The 16552-nt window shown below is 44.5% G+C and overlaps 1 protein-coding gene across 2 annotated transcripts in view; it reads right to left on the minus strand.

The window, feature by feature from the left end:
• Positions 1-3941, minus strand: part of LOC142565924 (mambaquaretin-1-like) — a 28483-nt gene extending 24542 nt beyond the window's left edge. The window contains exon 1 of one of the 2 annotated variants that reach the window (XM_075676537.1): positions 3734-3941. In XM_075676537.1, the coding sequence (XP_075532652.1) occupies positions 3734-3788 (55 nt within the window). In that variant the 5' untranslated portion in view covers positions 3789-3941. The remainder of the gene's footprint in view (positions 1-3733) is intronic. The other variant, XM_075676538.1, reaches the window with a different exon arrangement.
• Between the last annotated feature and the right edge of the window lie 12611 nt (positions 3942-16552).

Genomic DNA, 16552 nt, shown 5'->3' on the forward strand with positions numbered 1-16552 from the left:
CGAGACGACCTTCATTCCATCGAGGCTGCAATAAATAAAACCAACGAGAGAAAGGTCATCAGCGCTTCGGCATACGAGCGCCGTACAGGTCCACCTTGCTACTGCTCCGTTACACAAGACGATCGAGATGAGCAAGGTGATCAAGATAAGATTCGCTTGCTTTTAGCGCTTCATTCCTAGACGTGAAGCAGGCAGAACACCTTGAAGATACATTTTCTCTAATGTAAAAAGTATCTCCCTTGAAGTATCGATGTTGTAGGCATGGCAACGACCTTTCACGGCTACACAGTGCTGTTCTTTCCTATCTAACATTTTCAATGATATTAAGTCGGAGCACTTCCTCGAGTAGGCCTGCGCATTTTAAGAGCGGTACATTAATTTACGCCATATTATGAAGGAATAACGAATTTTGATTACATTAACGTAAGTTTCCTTACAGTAAAAAAAAAAAGGCTTGTCTGAAGTTATGGCGAGTATACGCATGTAGTTTACGTCTCAAAACTCACCTAAAAATGAGAGGCGCCATAGTGGTATGCTCCGGATTATTTCGATCGCCAGGGGTTGCTTCAACATGCACTTAAAGCTATGTACAGGGGCGCTTTTCTTGCGTTCCTGCCCCATAAAGATAAGGCTTCCCTAGCTGGGAAGCGAGCCCGCGACATAGCAGCCGCTGGGGCACCGCGGGATTGACACGCGAACGTCCCTTCCGTATCGATAATTAGGATGTTATGGTACGAAAAGGAAAGATGGAATCCACAAAAGTCTATTCTAGAGTCTGTTTTTCTTCAACAGGTCAAAAATGGGAAACAGTGGGGAAATATATACACTGTTAGGACGAATCCATATCCTATAGAGTAACAGAATGAACAAAACATCATATCAGCTTTCCTTACAAACCACGCAGCCGGGACGACTACAGTTCGGTAGCTGAGCTCATACATGAATGGCTGGAACATCGACATTACTGTATACGGATAGCATGCTATCCCGTGCGTATGATTGTCGAGCGACAAGCACCGGCAGGGCATTCGTGCTTGAAATAGATTGTGCTCACAAGAGTGCATCGTGCAATGACGTCTTCCCAACTGACTGTGTTCTACAAAATGCGAGAACCAACACAGAGCCTGCATTTTTTTTTCTTCAAGGTGGGTTGTCTTTAGCATAGCGCTAAACGAACGCTACTTCTCTTAATTGGTGAATTGCTGGGCTTAGGACTTCCCGTTTTCTTCTGTAAAACCGCTCTGTCCGGATATTCGGAGCCCGACTGATTGGCTGAATTTGGCTGAAAAGCTACCTCACGTTCTGCAGCCTGCCGTGTAGTTTTTGCGGTTAAATGATCAAGCATGGATAACCATACTCGAGCTAAAATAAGGTTTTGTTCGAACAAGCAGTTCGAGTGGTCGGTCTATTTATGTGCGCTCTAAAAATTGCAAAACGTGTACCGCATGCTGAAGCACCCATAGTACACCTGTGAATATTTCTAGCCTTGACAAGCGTCTTCTTTAAAACCCATTTTGTCTTACCTAATGTTTAGTTATGATCTGTTCAATTATCCCGAAAGTACAAGGGGCATTTCAAAAAAAGCTATGTACACAGATTGCTTGCACGTTGGTCACGTCTTCGTCTGCCAGGCGCCGTGCACTCACTCAAACGTCAAAACTAAATGACCCTTCTCGTTCCAAAGAAAATTTTGATTGCTGCCACTTTTCCATTTGCCCGCTACTTTGTCACAGCGGTACACAATTGTCCACATAGCTTCTCGCACAAACTTAGTCGCGTGCGTACAGAAGAATTTGGGTCCAATTTCGGGCTGTAATCTGCGTTCAAGGCCGATTATGCAGGACTTCGCAAGCACCTCGGACTACGACGGCGCTGTACCGCAGCAGCTGCTCGCGACTCGACTTTGCAGACACGAAGCAAGTGTTGTACTGCTACCCCGTCACCTGGCCCCCTTCCACGGACAGGAAACCGGACTTGACGTTTGGGGTTTTTCCGCTAAAGTAGAGCACATGAAAAGGCAACGCAATCTTTGGTCGACTGTGCCTGCCTGGGTCGCTACTCGTCGCACGTCGGCGTCTTCCTTTTCCGAATTCTAGCCTTCGAGATCATGATTGTGCCGACACAGTGTGATAGCCAAAGGCCAGCTACGAACATATGAATTCCACTAACCATTACAAAATTAATTTTCTGCCTTAAAATCCGCCTGCCGTAGTTGCTTAGTGGCTTTGGTGTTGCGCTGCTAAACACGAGGTAGCGGGATTGAATCCCGGCCACGCCGGCCGCATTTCGATGGGGGCGAAATGCGAAAACACCGGTGTACTTAAATTTAGGTGCACGTTAAAGAGCCCCAGGTGGACAAAATTAATTCGAAGTCCCCCACTACGGCGTGCCTCATAATCAGATCGTGGTTTCGGCACGTCAAACCCTATAATTTAACTTATTTTTTTATTTTGCTTTAAATTCCACACTAAAAGAAATACAGGCAGCAACAGGCTTTGCAAACCGTCACATCTCATCACCTTAACATTGTCGAGATAACTTTTCTCCCATAAACTTTGTTAGCCAGGTGCACGTATTTGCATGTCATACGTATCGACTCTCCTATGCGATATTCGCCCATGTCACTTTATTTTCTACTACAGCTGATGAAGTAAATGTGGCTGCTACAACATTGTTATGCTGTCCGCCTTACATGGTTATTGACATGCGGTAAGAAAAAGAGATCTGAGAAGGATATGTACGAATATAGGGATTGAGCTACCGGTTCGTAGTTCGTTACTGCTTAAAGGACGCTGGGGAAGCTACGGCAAATATACGTATAAGTAGCGCTAGGCCTTCTTCTTTTTTTCATAAAATGAAAAGAGGACTAGACTAGTTAGTAACCTTACAGCAGTGACGGCTACTCTTTCTAATTTAAGAAAAGCGTTAGTGACCCCTATGAGCCTTGACGCCACGTCGCGTTGGTGGTATACCTACAACAATGGGAGGCTATACACTTGCGAGCGCCTGAAAAGCGACAGAAGGCACTATACAGTTATGCAGCTTTGATAAGACAGAGAAAAAAAGATTAATGCGTATAGTGCGCCAAGGGTAGTGCAAACCTTAAGTTGGAGTAGTTTGATACACACGCACAAGGAAAGAAACAAAAAACCGACAGAATAATATTGGATGTCACATTTTGCGATTTGCGAAGGGGGTGTAATACTACAGCTGTAAGGCAGCATTGAAGAAGCTATCATAAAGGAATCCGTTTTCACGTTTTCTTATTCTCTTATATTACAATACACCTCTTCGTCGTTCTCGCTATATAAGCTTTTCATTTAACACAGCAGACAGCAAGGCCAGAATTAATACGCAAATGATACTTCGAGTAGTCGAGTGTTCCTCATTGGTACGTTGGACGACAGGAAGCAGACGGGACGATATTTGTCCAGTATGCCTCGCCTGGTCCGGCGTGTCCGGTGAGAAGCAGCCAACTTCCCGAATCGTCGTTGTAAAAGCTCTTCAAGTTTATTCCTGACATTCTCGGAAGTGACGAGACCAAATCGGGAAACTGCGTGTTCCGATAATCCTCGTAGGCACCCGCAGTGGCGAGGAAAATGCCGAATTCACGCAGAAGGAAACTTGGCACCAAGGCGTATAGTCGGTAGCACTACCCGTGGCGCTGGTCGCAAGGGGTGGGGGCAGGGGGGGTCTGACAACAACCACAAAGCAATTAGCGATTTCTACTCACACACGAGTGAAAGGGAGATGAGAAGCAGGCAGACGAGGCACACAAGGGACTTCATGTTGGCGGCGCAAGAGGCACAAAAGCGAGCCCTCTCCTCGGCGGCTGGTTTAAATACAGCGCCCAACCGGTTGCACGCGGGTCACCTGACGACGCGAGCACCGCGGCGGCGGCAAAGTGGAACAGCTCCCCCACGCCGCCGCCGCCGCTGCTAACGACTTGACGCGGGAACCCGGAAACCATCAGCCGGCGGTCGCGCCCTTCAGCCACGCTCCCGCGACCGCGTCTGACCTACTGGCGACGTCAAAGAAAACTGAATCAAAAACTACGCCGGGGCGCCTCTTCTTCGGATTAGCCGCCGCGTTGCGTCCTCCCACCACACCGCCCGCACGCGCGCCTTTTGTCAACCCACTCCTGACCCGCAGGTGTGGGAGAAACCGTGTCGGACCAAGGTTACCGACACCCCCCCAAGCGCCGAGAGCGCCCATCTTCGGGATGACCGCGTGTTCGAACTCGCCCTCTCCCCAGCCTGTGCGCTGCCCAGCCGCGCAGTGAGCGCCCAGTGTGTGACGTTACACGTGGTAGAAGGAAAGGGACAAACCATGGTTTGTCACACAGCGGTACCGTAGCGGAGCTGCCCGCATTGGCGAGGACTGGTCATGCTACACGACCCTTTGAAAAAGACTTGACTGATCTTTGTGACCAACAAGCATAAAGAGTATACGTAAACATAAACTGATCGGCGCAGGGAGCAATACGCTATACTCGACGAAACGACTCATTATTTACTTCTGTGTGACGATAAAATGATGCAGATTTGGCTTATATCTACGGCGCATTTACTACGCATGTATCCACAATCCCAACCGATTCTGCGCGTCGAATACCTCTATCTACTGTCAAACGGTGACACCCGGCAACGGAATGATGATATTTGTATTTAATTATCAAATCAAATGGGAGTTTATTGTCAGAAAATCATAGGATATATATTTACAAAAATACACCTGGAACGTTAGCCTGCGTGCCTAGTTATCGGTCAAACCTAATACACATGCTTTATGTAAGATAGGTTAACGACAGAGCTTTAAGGAATAGGCTATTCATACGCGTGCGTAAACATAATAACAACAACGCAACTCTATAATCACATGAAAAATACAAATCAATATAAATCAAGATCATCTTGATTAGGCAGCGCAAACGACGAAGGCACCACCAGCAAGCAAAAATACAGGACAGCGTGGTGTGCGCGCGCAAGAGCGGGATCCCCTCATGGCAAGCTTAATTGGTACGCTTCGTGTCCGAGTGACATGCAGTCGTGTGGATTAATCTTACGACCACCGCTCGGTCATACGAGAAGGGTACGCGCGGAATCCTGCGTGCACAATGGATGGATCAAGCTCGGTATACCTCGCAGACCGTCTCCGCAAAGCCTATTGGCAGACAGAGGCAAGAGAAGAAGGGATTTCCTGGGAGTGGCGGAAGACATCCAACCAGATTGCGGACTGGATGAGGAACATCGCTCAGCCTACGCTTCTAACAGCACAGAAAACCAAGATACCTGAAGCACGAGAAGAAAAAAAATCAGAGCCATTCCACTCTGTGAAGGTGGATGACCGGCGGAGCAGTATATATGGTGATAAATATGTTGATAATAAATTTATTGATTGAAAATAAAAGACATACCACAACGAATTTCGTTTTCTCGCGATTTTTTTGTTGTTTTATTAAATTGCATACTCAATGCTTTTTCTTTATTTTTAACCGTCTTTGTTTGCGTTTTTGGATTTATTATTTCGTCACCAAGGTGACTATCGTTTTGTAATCGCTATGATGTACGACCAGTGGCTCTGTGGCGACACTGGAAAGGTTCTTGGCCAATGTGAGGCCTATACAGGACCGATGGCGCGTCGTGGGCACACTGATGTTTGTATAACATTGAGTGCCGAACCTTTCCAATAGAAACACCATGAACCACTTTCCGTCTGGCTGAGACACGTCTATGTTGAAATCGCCCACAAAAACGATAGGAGTGGAGCCGGTAAGGGTGATCCAACCAAAGGTGCATACGCTTGGCGTTTTGCGGCACGATCTTCGTCCGTATTTCGTGCCGCCCGCCGTCGCCGCGCACATTCCCGCTTCTATTCACGACGGTGTTCTTCGTAGGCGCGCTGTTCTTCCGTAGTCCTCACCGCACACCGCCTACCTATTGTAAGGGTGGAAGGGAACTGAGATAAGGTTACGTGGTTTGCTTATAGAGCCAGTGACGTCAAACCGCAATCCATGCCAAAACAGTGTCTATTCCGGTTTTACTTTTTTTATTACGATATTTTTTGTCACAATACGTTTTGACAATTCTTACGATTGAACGCAGCTGGGGGCATACCCGGCGATAGGCTTTCGCTTTATGCTTTAGCTGTTTTAGCTCTGGGGTGTCGCCATCCTTATTGCCTACGCACAAACCGCCAGAACCTAGCGTATGACAGCTCCGCTGTAAAAAACAGCGCTGTCCTGTATTTTCTTTCCTTGTGTCTTCGTCGTTCGCGCTGCCAAATCAGGATGTTCAACCAGTACCAACTTGTCCAAATGTTCATTCTTCTGCAGAACAAATCAAGATCAATACAAATACAATATCATGATATATGCGTACTAAACAGAATAGGTATGTCTAACATTTCACACAAGCATGCAAAGGAAACTACAGAGTGCCATATACATTCGACTACAAGCCATTCCAGTTGAAAACATTTTAGTAACGTGCTAGTGATAGAACACGAAGGACATAGACTTAGTATTCACGTTTTATTACAGCGAGGTTGTTTACGACTAGAGTTCCGTGCATTTTCCGTGTCCGTCAACAAATATATGCGAGCAAAAACTATCATGATCAGCAATGGCTCGTGCCACTGCTCGCGCGTTCGTCGTCGTCGTCTTCTTCCACAGCTGGCTCCGTTGCTGCTCATCATGCCAACGTTCCCATACTGCCCCTCCCTCTGCGAAGGCGCTGACGGCACTGGCCCATTGTCAGTCGGTGCGGTGGTTTCAGTCTGAAATTCTTTGCCTCAATATATCGCGAAATGAAAACACGAATGTATACAACGAATGTATAGCACGAATGAACGCGAATGTATAAGAATAAATGTGTGTGGGTATACCTTTCGTCACGACGACTAACGATCAAGACAATAAATGCGTTCGTACCTTTCTTCAAAATTCTGTGTCACCTCTTTGTCATGTGCTATACAGCTTCGCTGGTCATCTACCTTCACAGAGTGGAATGGCTCATGATGTTTTATTGCGACAGCAATTACATGGACATTCCACGCGCATTTCAGCCGTCGGCGTCGCCGTGAGGTTCCTTATAAAGTCCAAGGGCGATAAGATCGTCGCCACGCGCTGTATGCTATATGCGCGAGGGTGAGCCGGCGACCGCGGTTCAATCTCGCGCACGCAAGGGAGGAAAGCAGGGAGGAAGCGCGCTGTCTTCCTTCGCGTGCAAGGCTCCGGAGGCAGGGTAGGGACCGGGGGCGCGTTCTACTCTGGGCGGCTCGGGCGGCCGCACGTGCCAGCCCGGGCCGCTGTACCTTGAAAGCCATCTGCGGCGGGGACAAAGTCCGCCGCGCACTGCGTTGCCGCGCAGGCTTAGCTCGCGTTGATGCGAGACGCAGTACGAAGGTCAATTCGCTCGCTGCTGCTGCCGCGCTTCCTCACTCCATCGTTTTGAAAGCGAGTTTCCGCGGTCATCGAGTGGGATGTGTTCACGTTTGCTTGTGCGCGCGTGAGACTAAGCTTATTAACTTAGTTAGTATGCCTATGTTTACAAGTTTATATGACCAGTAAAACTACTATCCTTACTTCGTATAGCTGCCCTCTAATTTGCTATCGCGTACCCGCCGTGGGTGCTTAGTAGCTATGGTGTTGGGCTGCTAAGCACGAGGTCGCGGGATCGAGTCCCGGCCACGGCGGCCGCATATTGATGGGGGCGAAAACACCCATGTACTTAGGTTTAGGTGCACGTTAAAGAACCCCACTACGGCGTGCCTCATAATCAGGTCGTTGTTTTGGCACGTAAAACCCCATAATCTCTAAATTTGCTATCGCAATCGATGCTTCGCCTTTCGAGCGAAACTGCAACCACTTGTTTTTTTTTTTTTAGTTTAGGGTCTCTGGCTGGACCCTAATGCAATGACCCAAGGCTACCTTGCGTCCTGCACATGCTTAGAAATTATCACCCGTGCAGGCGCACAGACCTCATCTTACAAGAATAGCGCATGGTTTTCAACTTCATTCATTTTCGCATATATATATATATATATATATATATATATATATATATATATATATATATATATATATTTGGACTCTCCCATTCTTGGGCCACTGCTAGGAATGTTCCACATTGACACGAGGGGACAGAAAAGGCTTAAATGTGTTTGCATATGTTTTGCACTACTACCGCCTTACCCCGCTCCTCACCATTTCTCCCCCGGCAAACATCACACATTTTCGATTCGTCCAGTGACATCTTTCGACGTCACACATTGTGCATCCGCATGAATTGCTGCTTGCATTTCGGCATATAGCTTGTGAACGGCGTAGTGCATAAACATTACATGACATTAAAAATTTAATTTTAGGGTTTTACGCACGAAAACCACGCTATGACAAACAGGCACGCCGTAGTGGAAGACGCCGGATTAATTTTGACCACCTGGGGTTCTTTAAAGTTCCCCTAATTCTAAGTGAACGAGAGTTATTACATTTCGTCCTCATCGAAATTCGACCAACGTGGCCGGGATCGAACCTGCGACTTCAGTCACTTGGCTCCCACGGTGGTACCTGGGCTGTACACAGGTACCAATAAAAAGCAGTTGTACACATCGAATTAAGTTATATAGAATTTTATTAGCCACTTCACGAACGTTCCAACAAGCGCGTCCTGCCGTAATTTTCTTTCAAGAGTTCTGCCGGCAAAAATTATTCCAAGGCTGTCTTTATCGCTGGTGTAGCGGGAGCATACAAAGCACGTGATCAATAGACTCTGACACGGTGACGTTCTCACAGCCCAGACTGGTTGTACCACCATGAAGATATATAGTCACGTAAGGACCCCTCCAAGCCTCATTGTATATGTAGAAAACGTGCGCGGATTCTGTGTAAAATGGTACCCCTAACTCTAAGGTTCATTAACCATTTCAAGCCCGACCTCTCAGCATTTTCCTTATGACAAGTATCTATCTATCTATCTATCTATCTATCTATCTATCTATCTATCTATCTATCTATCTATCTATCTATCTATCTATCCATCTATCTATCTATCTATCTATCTATCTATCTATCTATCTATCTATCTATCTATCTATCTATCTATCTATAGTTGGAAGGCAGCCAACGAGATTGTAGTGAATCGCCGATTTATAACATGCAAATATGATGTACGCTTTATGGTGGGCCACAGAAAACTAGAGTACACAGACAATTATGCGCAGGAATTGTTATCGCGCGGAAGCACCGTAGAATTCGTGCAGAATTGCCAGTCATTGAGAACAAAAGCATGCATGCAGTTGCGCTTGTTAGACTCATAGAGAGGACTTGATCAGTTTAAAAAAAAATCGGTTTCATTAAATGTTTTACTGTTTTGCAGAGTTGTGTGAAAGCCCAAAATTAACATTTTATTTGGAAATAAACTGCGGCAAGATGGCGAAACGGGCTTGATTGAAATCCATCATGTATATGTCTTTTACTGTTTTCAAAAGGTTTAGAAATAATTATCCTCCTTAGAATGACTGCCTTCTTTAATAAGTATTTTGTATTAAGGTCATTTCAATATGGTCTCAGGTAAAGCTGCTAGACTGAGACTGCTCTTCTTAAACTAAAAGAACTCATTTTGAAAAACATAGAGGCCAAGAAATTAACATTGGGAGTATTCCCAGATTTCTCAAAAGCTTTCGACAGAATTAACCATGGAACACTATTAGAAAAATTGAATTGTTGCGGTACACGCGGAATTGTTTTAGATTCAATAAGAAGTTACATAACCAACAGAAAGCAATGCGTATTAATAAATAGAAAACTATCTTCGTTTAAACTTACTAAGCAGGGTGTTCCTCAAGGTAGCATATTGGAAAACCACTGCTATTTATCATTTATATAAATGACATTGTGAATGTTGATGATTCGATTAACTACATTATTTACGCACATGATGCTTGTTTATTTTTCTCGAGAACTAAGGAAGATGAACTCATACATTTGGCAAATGAAATACTCAGTAAAATATATACCTGGTCGGTAAAAAACTCTCTCCAGTTAAATTGCTACAAGACAAAAGCGGTCCTCTTTAATGCGAAGTCCACGCCTTGTGATCTCACTCAGGGCCTCACACTCAATGACACGAAAATAGAACTTTCCGCTACAACAAAAACTTTGGATGTTATATTTCATGAACTGATGCTATGGGACCACCACACCGATTACTTACAAAATAAACTTAGTAATTTTAGGTATGTTGCGCAGATGTCAGAGGTTACCACCAATACCGCAGAAACTTATGATTTATAACGCACTGTTTGCGTCTCACCTGCGCTATTGTCCCCTCGTTCGGTCAAATAGTACTAAGAGATCGTTAGGTAACTTAGTTTCACTCCGTAAAAATGCCTCACGTGCTATTTCAGACTTGTCTTACAATGCGCATACGTGTTATGTATTCCGGAATTTCAAAATTTTACGAGTAGACCACCTTTACGAGTATAAACTTATATGTTCTTCTAAGATATATGATATGATTAAGGTACTACTCATATCAGAAACATTGCAAACTTGCAAAGGAATCCCGCGTTTCGCCTAAATCGATACACTGAACACTGGGCAGTTCAACGCCCCCGCACTAATTACGGCCTTCAAACATTCTCCTACTGTCTTCCCCCAACATTTAGCAAATACAAACTAAGTGACGAAAACATACATCACATATCCAAGAACACATTACTGCAAATAATTTTGTGAATGTTAACTTTTCGTGTACCACTTCAAAAGTATTTCTTTACCATTTCAAAGTTGCGACATTTCCGTTCTTGCTGTGTGTATTTTTTTTTTTACCTTTCCACAAGTATGTGCAATGAATGTGTTGTCACCGCGTATGTACCTCAGTGTACCTATGTGGTAAATAAACTTCAGCATAATTAAACTGGCAGCAAAGAAACGGAAAACAACGGTGGCGTTGTGATTCATAACAAATTGTAATCGCACTTTCCGGCCCCCGAATGCCAGAAAACGTAGCCGGAATTGACATGCAATTCTCGTCGCGTTATTCTTGAGATACAAGAATTGGTGCTTACAAAATGCTGCAAAATGTGTGCTTTATATACTGCTCCATTTAAATACAGCCTCCAAAAGAGTCAGCGCCGCTTTTGTCTGCGAACTCTTCCTATTTTTCGCGCTGCAAGATGTGACACCTGTGTATTTCTCGAACAAGGGTTTCCCCATATCCAGGGATAGTTTCGCGCGGCCTGACGAAGCCGTAAGGTCTACGTCACGTGGTGCGATTCCCATGTAGCGGCGGAAGTGAATCTCGTTCGCGTGCACACCTCTTTGGGCTTTTGCCGCGGCATTCTTGACCTGTCATTGACCATACACAGCTCGCGATTCACAGTCGCGCCTTAAATTTACAAAGTACATACGTACATGAAGGCAGATAAACACAGATATAAGCCGTACTGGTTATAACGTATCAAGAAACAGTATCAAGAAACATAGCTAGCTTACGTGCCAAGTTGTCTTCCGCCTTCCTGGCGTGGTTATCAATGGAACAATGGCGACACTGTCACAATCCGCAAAACTTGCCGACGGTGGCGACATCATGATCGGTGAAAGAAAAAAAGAAGCGTTCGCCTCTTTGGGTTCATCAAAAGTAGCAAATAATGACAACTGTCTCCCTAACTGGCTCCGCCTCGTGACGCCTTCGGCGCGTTCGCCAGCTGGGGCCTCAAGAGAACGCGCATATCTCGGCAAGTTACCTTCAGTTTAGTCTGATGGTCCAGTCAATCTTTTCTTACACGTATAAAGATATTTCGTTACAGTTTAGGTTCAAAACATACAACATATCAGCTTTTACGTTATGTTTACGTTACGCCTCAGTGAAACCTAATTTATTGGCAAAATTTGTGTTCGCCGAATTCGATACATTAAGCATTTAGAAACGGCGTACTCAAAAACCCAAACTCTGCTCTGGTTCTTTTGTATACGACCGGCTGATAAGGACCTCTATCCTTGTACCCTATTTCTATAGTACTCAGTAATAATGTCTGACTGAATTTGTTGTGTTCGCTGCGCTTGCGCTCCTTTGCTTATGACTTCCTCACAGAAATCGCAGCAACGGGGCCCATTTCCCATTGCTTTAGAGCAAACGAATATTCGCGCTAAATGACTGCCGCTTGAGCCCACACCATTGTGTAACAGAAGGTCTGATCCACTGATTCTAATGCCATCTATAGGAAGGCCTACTGAAATAACGCGTTGCAAAATAATGTCACAACGCTTGGCGTCACCCGCGACCTCCAATAGAATTTATGTATTCTCGGCTTTCTCGTGTGACGACCCGCTCAAAGTCGCTAGGTCTTTCTTGAGCCGCTGTAATTGGGCAAAAATAATGTATGCAAGAAATTCAATTCTACGGTTTTACGTGCCAAGACCACGATTATGAAGCACGCCGTTGTGGGGGACTCCGGATTAATCTTGACCACCAGGGGATATTTAACGTGCCCCCTAAGGCACGGGACACGGGCGTTTTTGCATTTCGCCCACCATCGAAATGCGACCGCCACGGCCGGGATTTGATCTCGCAACCGACACAGGACAGCGCTCGTCCTGTGTCCTCCCTTGTCCATGTTTTTTGGCGTTGTTTTAAATATGAATTACCCGCGACCGTAGTTAGCAGAGCAGCACCATAGCCGCTAAGCCACCACGGCGGGTAATGTACTGTATGTAAGGAAACGACGCTGCGTCATGTACGAGGATATTTGATGACGCGCACGCCTCCCCACAAAAATTCATCTATATATATATATATATATATAATTTTTTTATCTTCGCCTAAATGTTTCAGGGTACCCATGCAGACAACGGTGGGGCAGGCATTATAGTGCGAATGATAAAAAATACATTGGTGAGTTAGCTGTAAATGGCGTACTGGTTACACCCACAGCAGGGCAAAGGCCTCTCCCATACTTCTCCAACTACCCCGGTCGTGTACTAATTGTGGCCATGTTGTCCCTGCAAACTTCTTAATCTCATCCGCCCACCTAACTTTCTGCCGCCCCCTGCTACGCTTCCCTTCCCTTGGAATCCAGTCCGTAACCCTTAATGACCATCGGTTATCTTCCCTCTTCATTACATGTCCTGCCCATGCCCATTTCTTTTTCTTGATTTCAACTAAGATGTCATTAACCCGCGTTTGTTCCCTCACCCAATCTGCTCTTTTCTTATCCCTTAACGTTACACCCATCATTCTTCTTTCTACAGCTCGTTGCGTCGTCCTCAATTTAAGCAGAACTCTTTTCGTCAGCCTCCAGGTTTCTGCCCCGTACGTGAGTACTGCTAGGACACAGCTGTTATACACTTTTCTCTTGAGGGATAGTGACAACCTGCTGTTCATGATCTGAGAATGCCTGCTAAACGCGCCCCAGCCCATTCTTATTCTTCTGGTTGTTTCAGTCTCTCTCTCTCTCTCTCTCTCTCTCTCTATATATATATATATATATATATATATATATATATATATATATATATATATATATATATATATAGAGAGAGAGAGAGAGAGAGAGAGAGAGAGAGAGAGAGAGAGACTAACAAGGGTCTCGAATCCGGCAACATTGATGCCTTCAGGTAGCATATGTACGTGGGTTTATTGACCAGTTGCCTTCACCCAAAAAGATCAAGTTCTCGTAACGCCTGCGGCAACAAGGACGTTCCACGTCCGCCGCCAAGGTCTGTGAGTGATGGTGCTGGCTAACACCCCCACGGTTCTACTAGTACACATAAATACCCAAGAAAGTAGATGGGGAAACAGAACCTCGGTAGCTCAATTGGTAGAGCATCGCACGCGAAATGCGAAGGTTGTGGGTTCGGTTCCCATCTGCAGCAAGTTGTTTTTTCATCCACTTTAATTTCCATTAATTTAACGTTTCTTCATTACATTTATTAAGCGCAAGTAATTTCCCCTATGGTGTCCTTGGTGTCAGTGTTTGTTGGCTTCTCATGATATGACTATATATATATATATATATATATATATATATATATATATATATATATATATATATATATACACCAAGTGACCGGCTTTCCGCACTTCACACACATACACTTTGAGACTACTAATGCGCACGCAATAAGAAAGCAACATCCACACGGTGTGATTTCGTGGGTTCGTGCGCTTGAAGCCTTCTCACATTTATGGTTGACGGTATTTTGTGCTGCCTTGTTTTCATTTTATTTTTATTGACATCTCACCGCAGTTTTGAGGGATCGTATACAATCATGCTTTCCACTGAGCAATAAATGAAAACGCAGAGTGAGAGAGACCTTTTAATGAAAAACTCGAGATTCGCCATCCTATGATGCAGAACAGAGGGCACTGCCTTTAGAGCCAAGTGCCCTCGTATTGGCCCTACAAGATTAGCAGCGCGATCAAATTGCGCTGTGCTGGGTCGCGGCGTTTGTAAACAAGACGTTCGCCCGACCGAGGTCACCGCGTCCCCGGATGCGGTGCGAAATCAGCGCGCTGGCCGCCACATTGGGCCGCGAAGTCCGCGCGTCCGCTTCATCGCGCAGCGACGGCGCGGCTCTCATGCAACTCGGGAAGTGAAGGCCGTGCCCTCCTATAACTGAACAGCTCGTTCGGTTTGTGCCCGGCCGTACAGTTCGTTTCGAAAGCTCAGGGCGAGGCCAGCGATACCGGACGTATCCTTGTTACCTAGAAAAATCTTTACACCCTTAAGGGTGTTTTCTTGCCGCACTGCTAACACCCTGACCGTTAGAGACACAAATTTATAAAGGGAGGACAGCGGAGCTCTTACTATACGTGCGATGACAAAAGACGTAGTTGAAAATTACGTAATCATTCTGACAGCCTTGGGCGCACAGAAATATCCGACAAGAGAATTTCACAGGGAGTGAGATGAAACTCCCCTCTCGGAGTGCCACCGCGAAGTCCTCGCGTAAAGCGTGTGTGAATATATATTCAGACAAGAGTGTCCGAATATATATGACACGGGTTCGATTCTGCCCAGCACTGGAGAAATTTTAAAGGGTATTTCATTGGAGCGCGGCACATATCCAGGGACCCAAGTTGGTCCTACGGTTGGCTTCAAACCGGGTTCCCTCCGCACAGCAGCCAAATGTTCTACCCATAAGACCATAAAAAATAATGGGTTTATTTTCTCCTGTTTACAACAGATAGGAAGCAGAAGCTAAAGGCCCTGTGGCCTGACAAAGGCTTCTGCTCCTGCAATTCGGCACGCAGGCCGTACGCAGCATACAAATCCCCTCCCCACACGCACACGCATATATATATATATATATATATATATATATATATATATATATATATATATATATATATATATATATATATATATATATATATATATATATATGGAAATGATCTTCAGTGCCGGTATAGAAAGTATTATTTTCGTAAAAAAAGAGAAGAAAAGAAAAACATGACCTCAAGAAATAAACTTGACGTACATTTTAAGGTATTTTGTTTCAAACTATAACTATAACCCGAAAACAAATGAAGGAGAAGACTGACAATTTATGCTACAGTTCTAATCAAACTCAATATCGTTCGCAATGAGAAAGTTTTGCATGATTTATTCGAACCTTCCATAATTTTATTACTAAAATCCAGTAGGCGATTTAGCAGTGAAGGCGCCTGGTAACTGACTAGTTTTTTTCCGTAATTGGTTCTTACTTTAAGTGTTCACATATTATGTTGCCGTAAACCTATAGTGCAGATTTGTGGGCGCATTCAGGATATAGTGTGATTTGTTTTGTTTAATGTATTGCATCAACTTGTAGTAATGGACATGATTTGCCTTTAACATAGAATGTTTTATAAAAGCTGGCTTGGTTCTAAAGTTTTGTACAAGGCCACGACATCCCTCGAATGGACGTAAGACTCTTTCTTGCAGTACTACCAATTTATTATAATTTTTTGCGTAGTAGCGCCCCAAATTATTGTGCAATAGGTTAATAGAGAATAAAAAAGTACGTAGTACAAAGAATGTTGCAACCACGGAGGAACCAGGGTGCTCAGTCTATATAAGCAACCGACGGTTCTACTTAGTTCCATGGCAATTTCGTCGACGTGCATGTTCCAGGCCAAATCTTCCTGGAACCACACTCCGAGAAATTCCTTACATTTTACTTGTTATATCATCCTATCTTCAAAAAGAATAGCTATACTGCACTTACGTGGTTTATTAGTAGGAGCAAAAATCATATATTTTGTTTTAGAAAAATTCATTTGCAACTTATTCTGTTGTAACCAGCAAGAAAGTTGCATTGCTAACATTTATTTCGAGCTCTGTAATATTAGCAGCTTTAAAGAATATGTTAGTATCGTCTACATACACAACTAATTGAGGAGACTCGGGGATGTCGCACAGGTCATTAATATAAATTTTAAACAAAAGAGGCCCAAGTATTGATCCTTGTGGAACACCCGTTATGATTTCCGCATACGATGAAACATCATTATTTATGCTGACATATCGATAACGATTTGTTAAGTAATCTCGTAAAAGTCCCAGT

The sequence above is a fragment of the Dermacentor variabilis genome, unplaced genomic scaffold (assembly GCF_050947875.1).
Source record: "Dermacentor variabilis isolate Ectoservices unplaced genomic scaffold, ASM5094787v1 scaffold_12, whole genome shotgun sequence".
NCBI classification, from domain to species: domain Eukaryota; kingdom Metazoa; phylum Arthropoda; class Arachnida; order Ixodida; family Ixodidae; genus Dermacentor; species Dermacentor variabilis.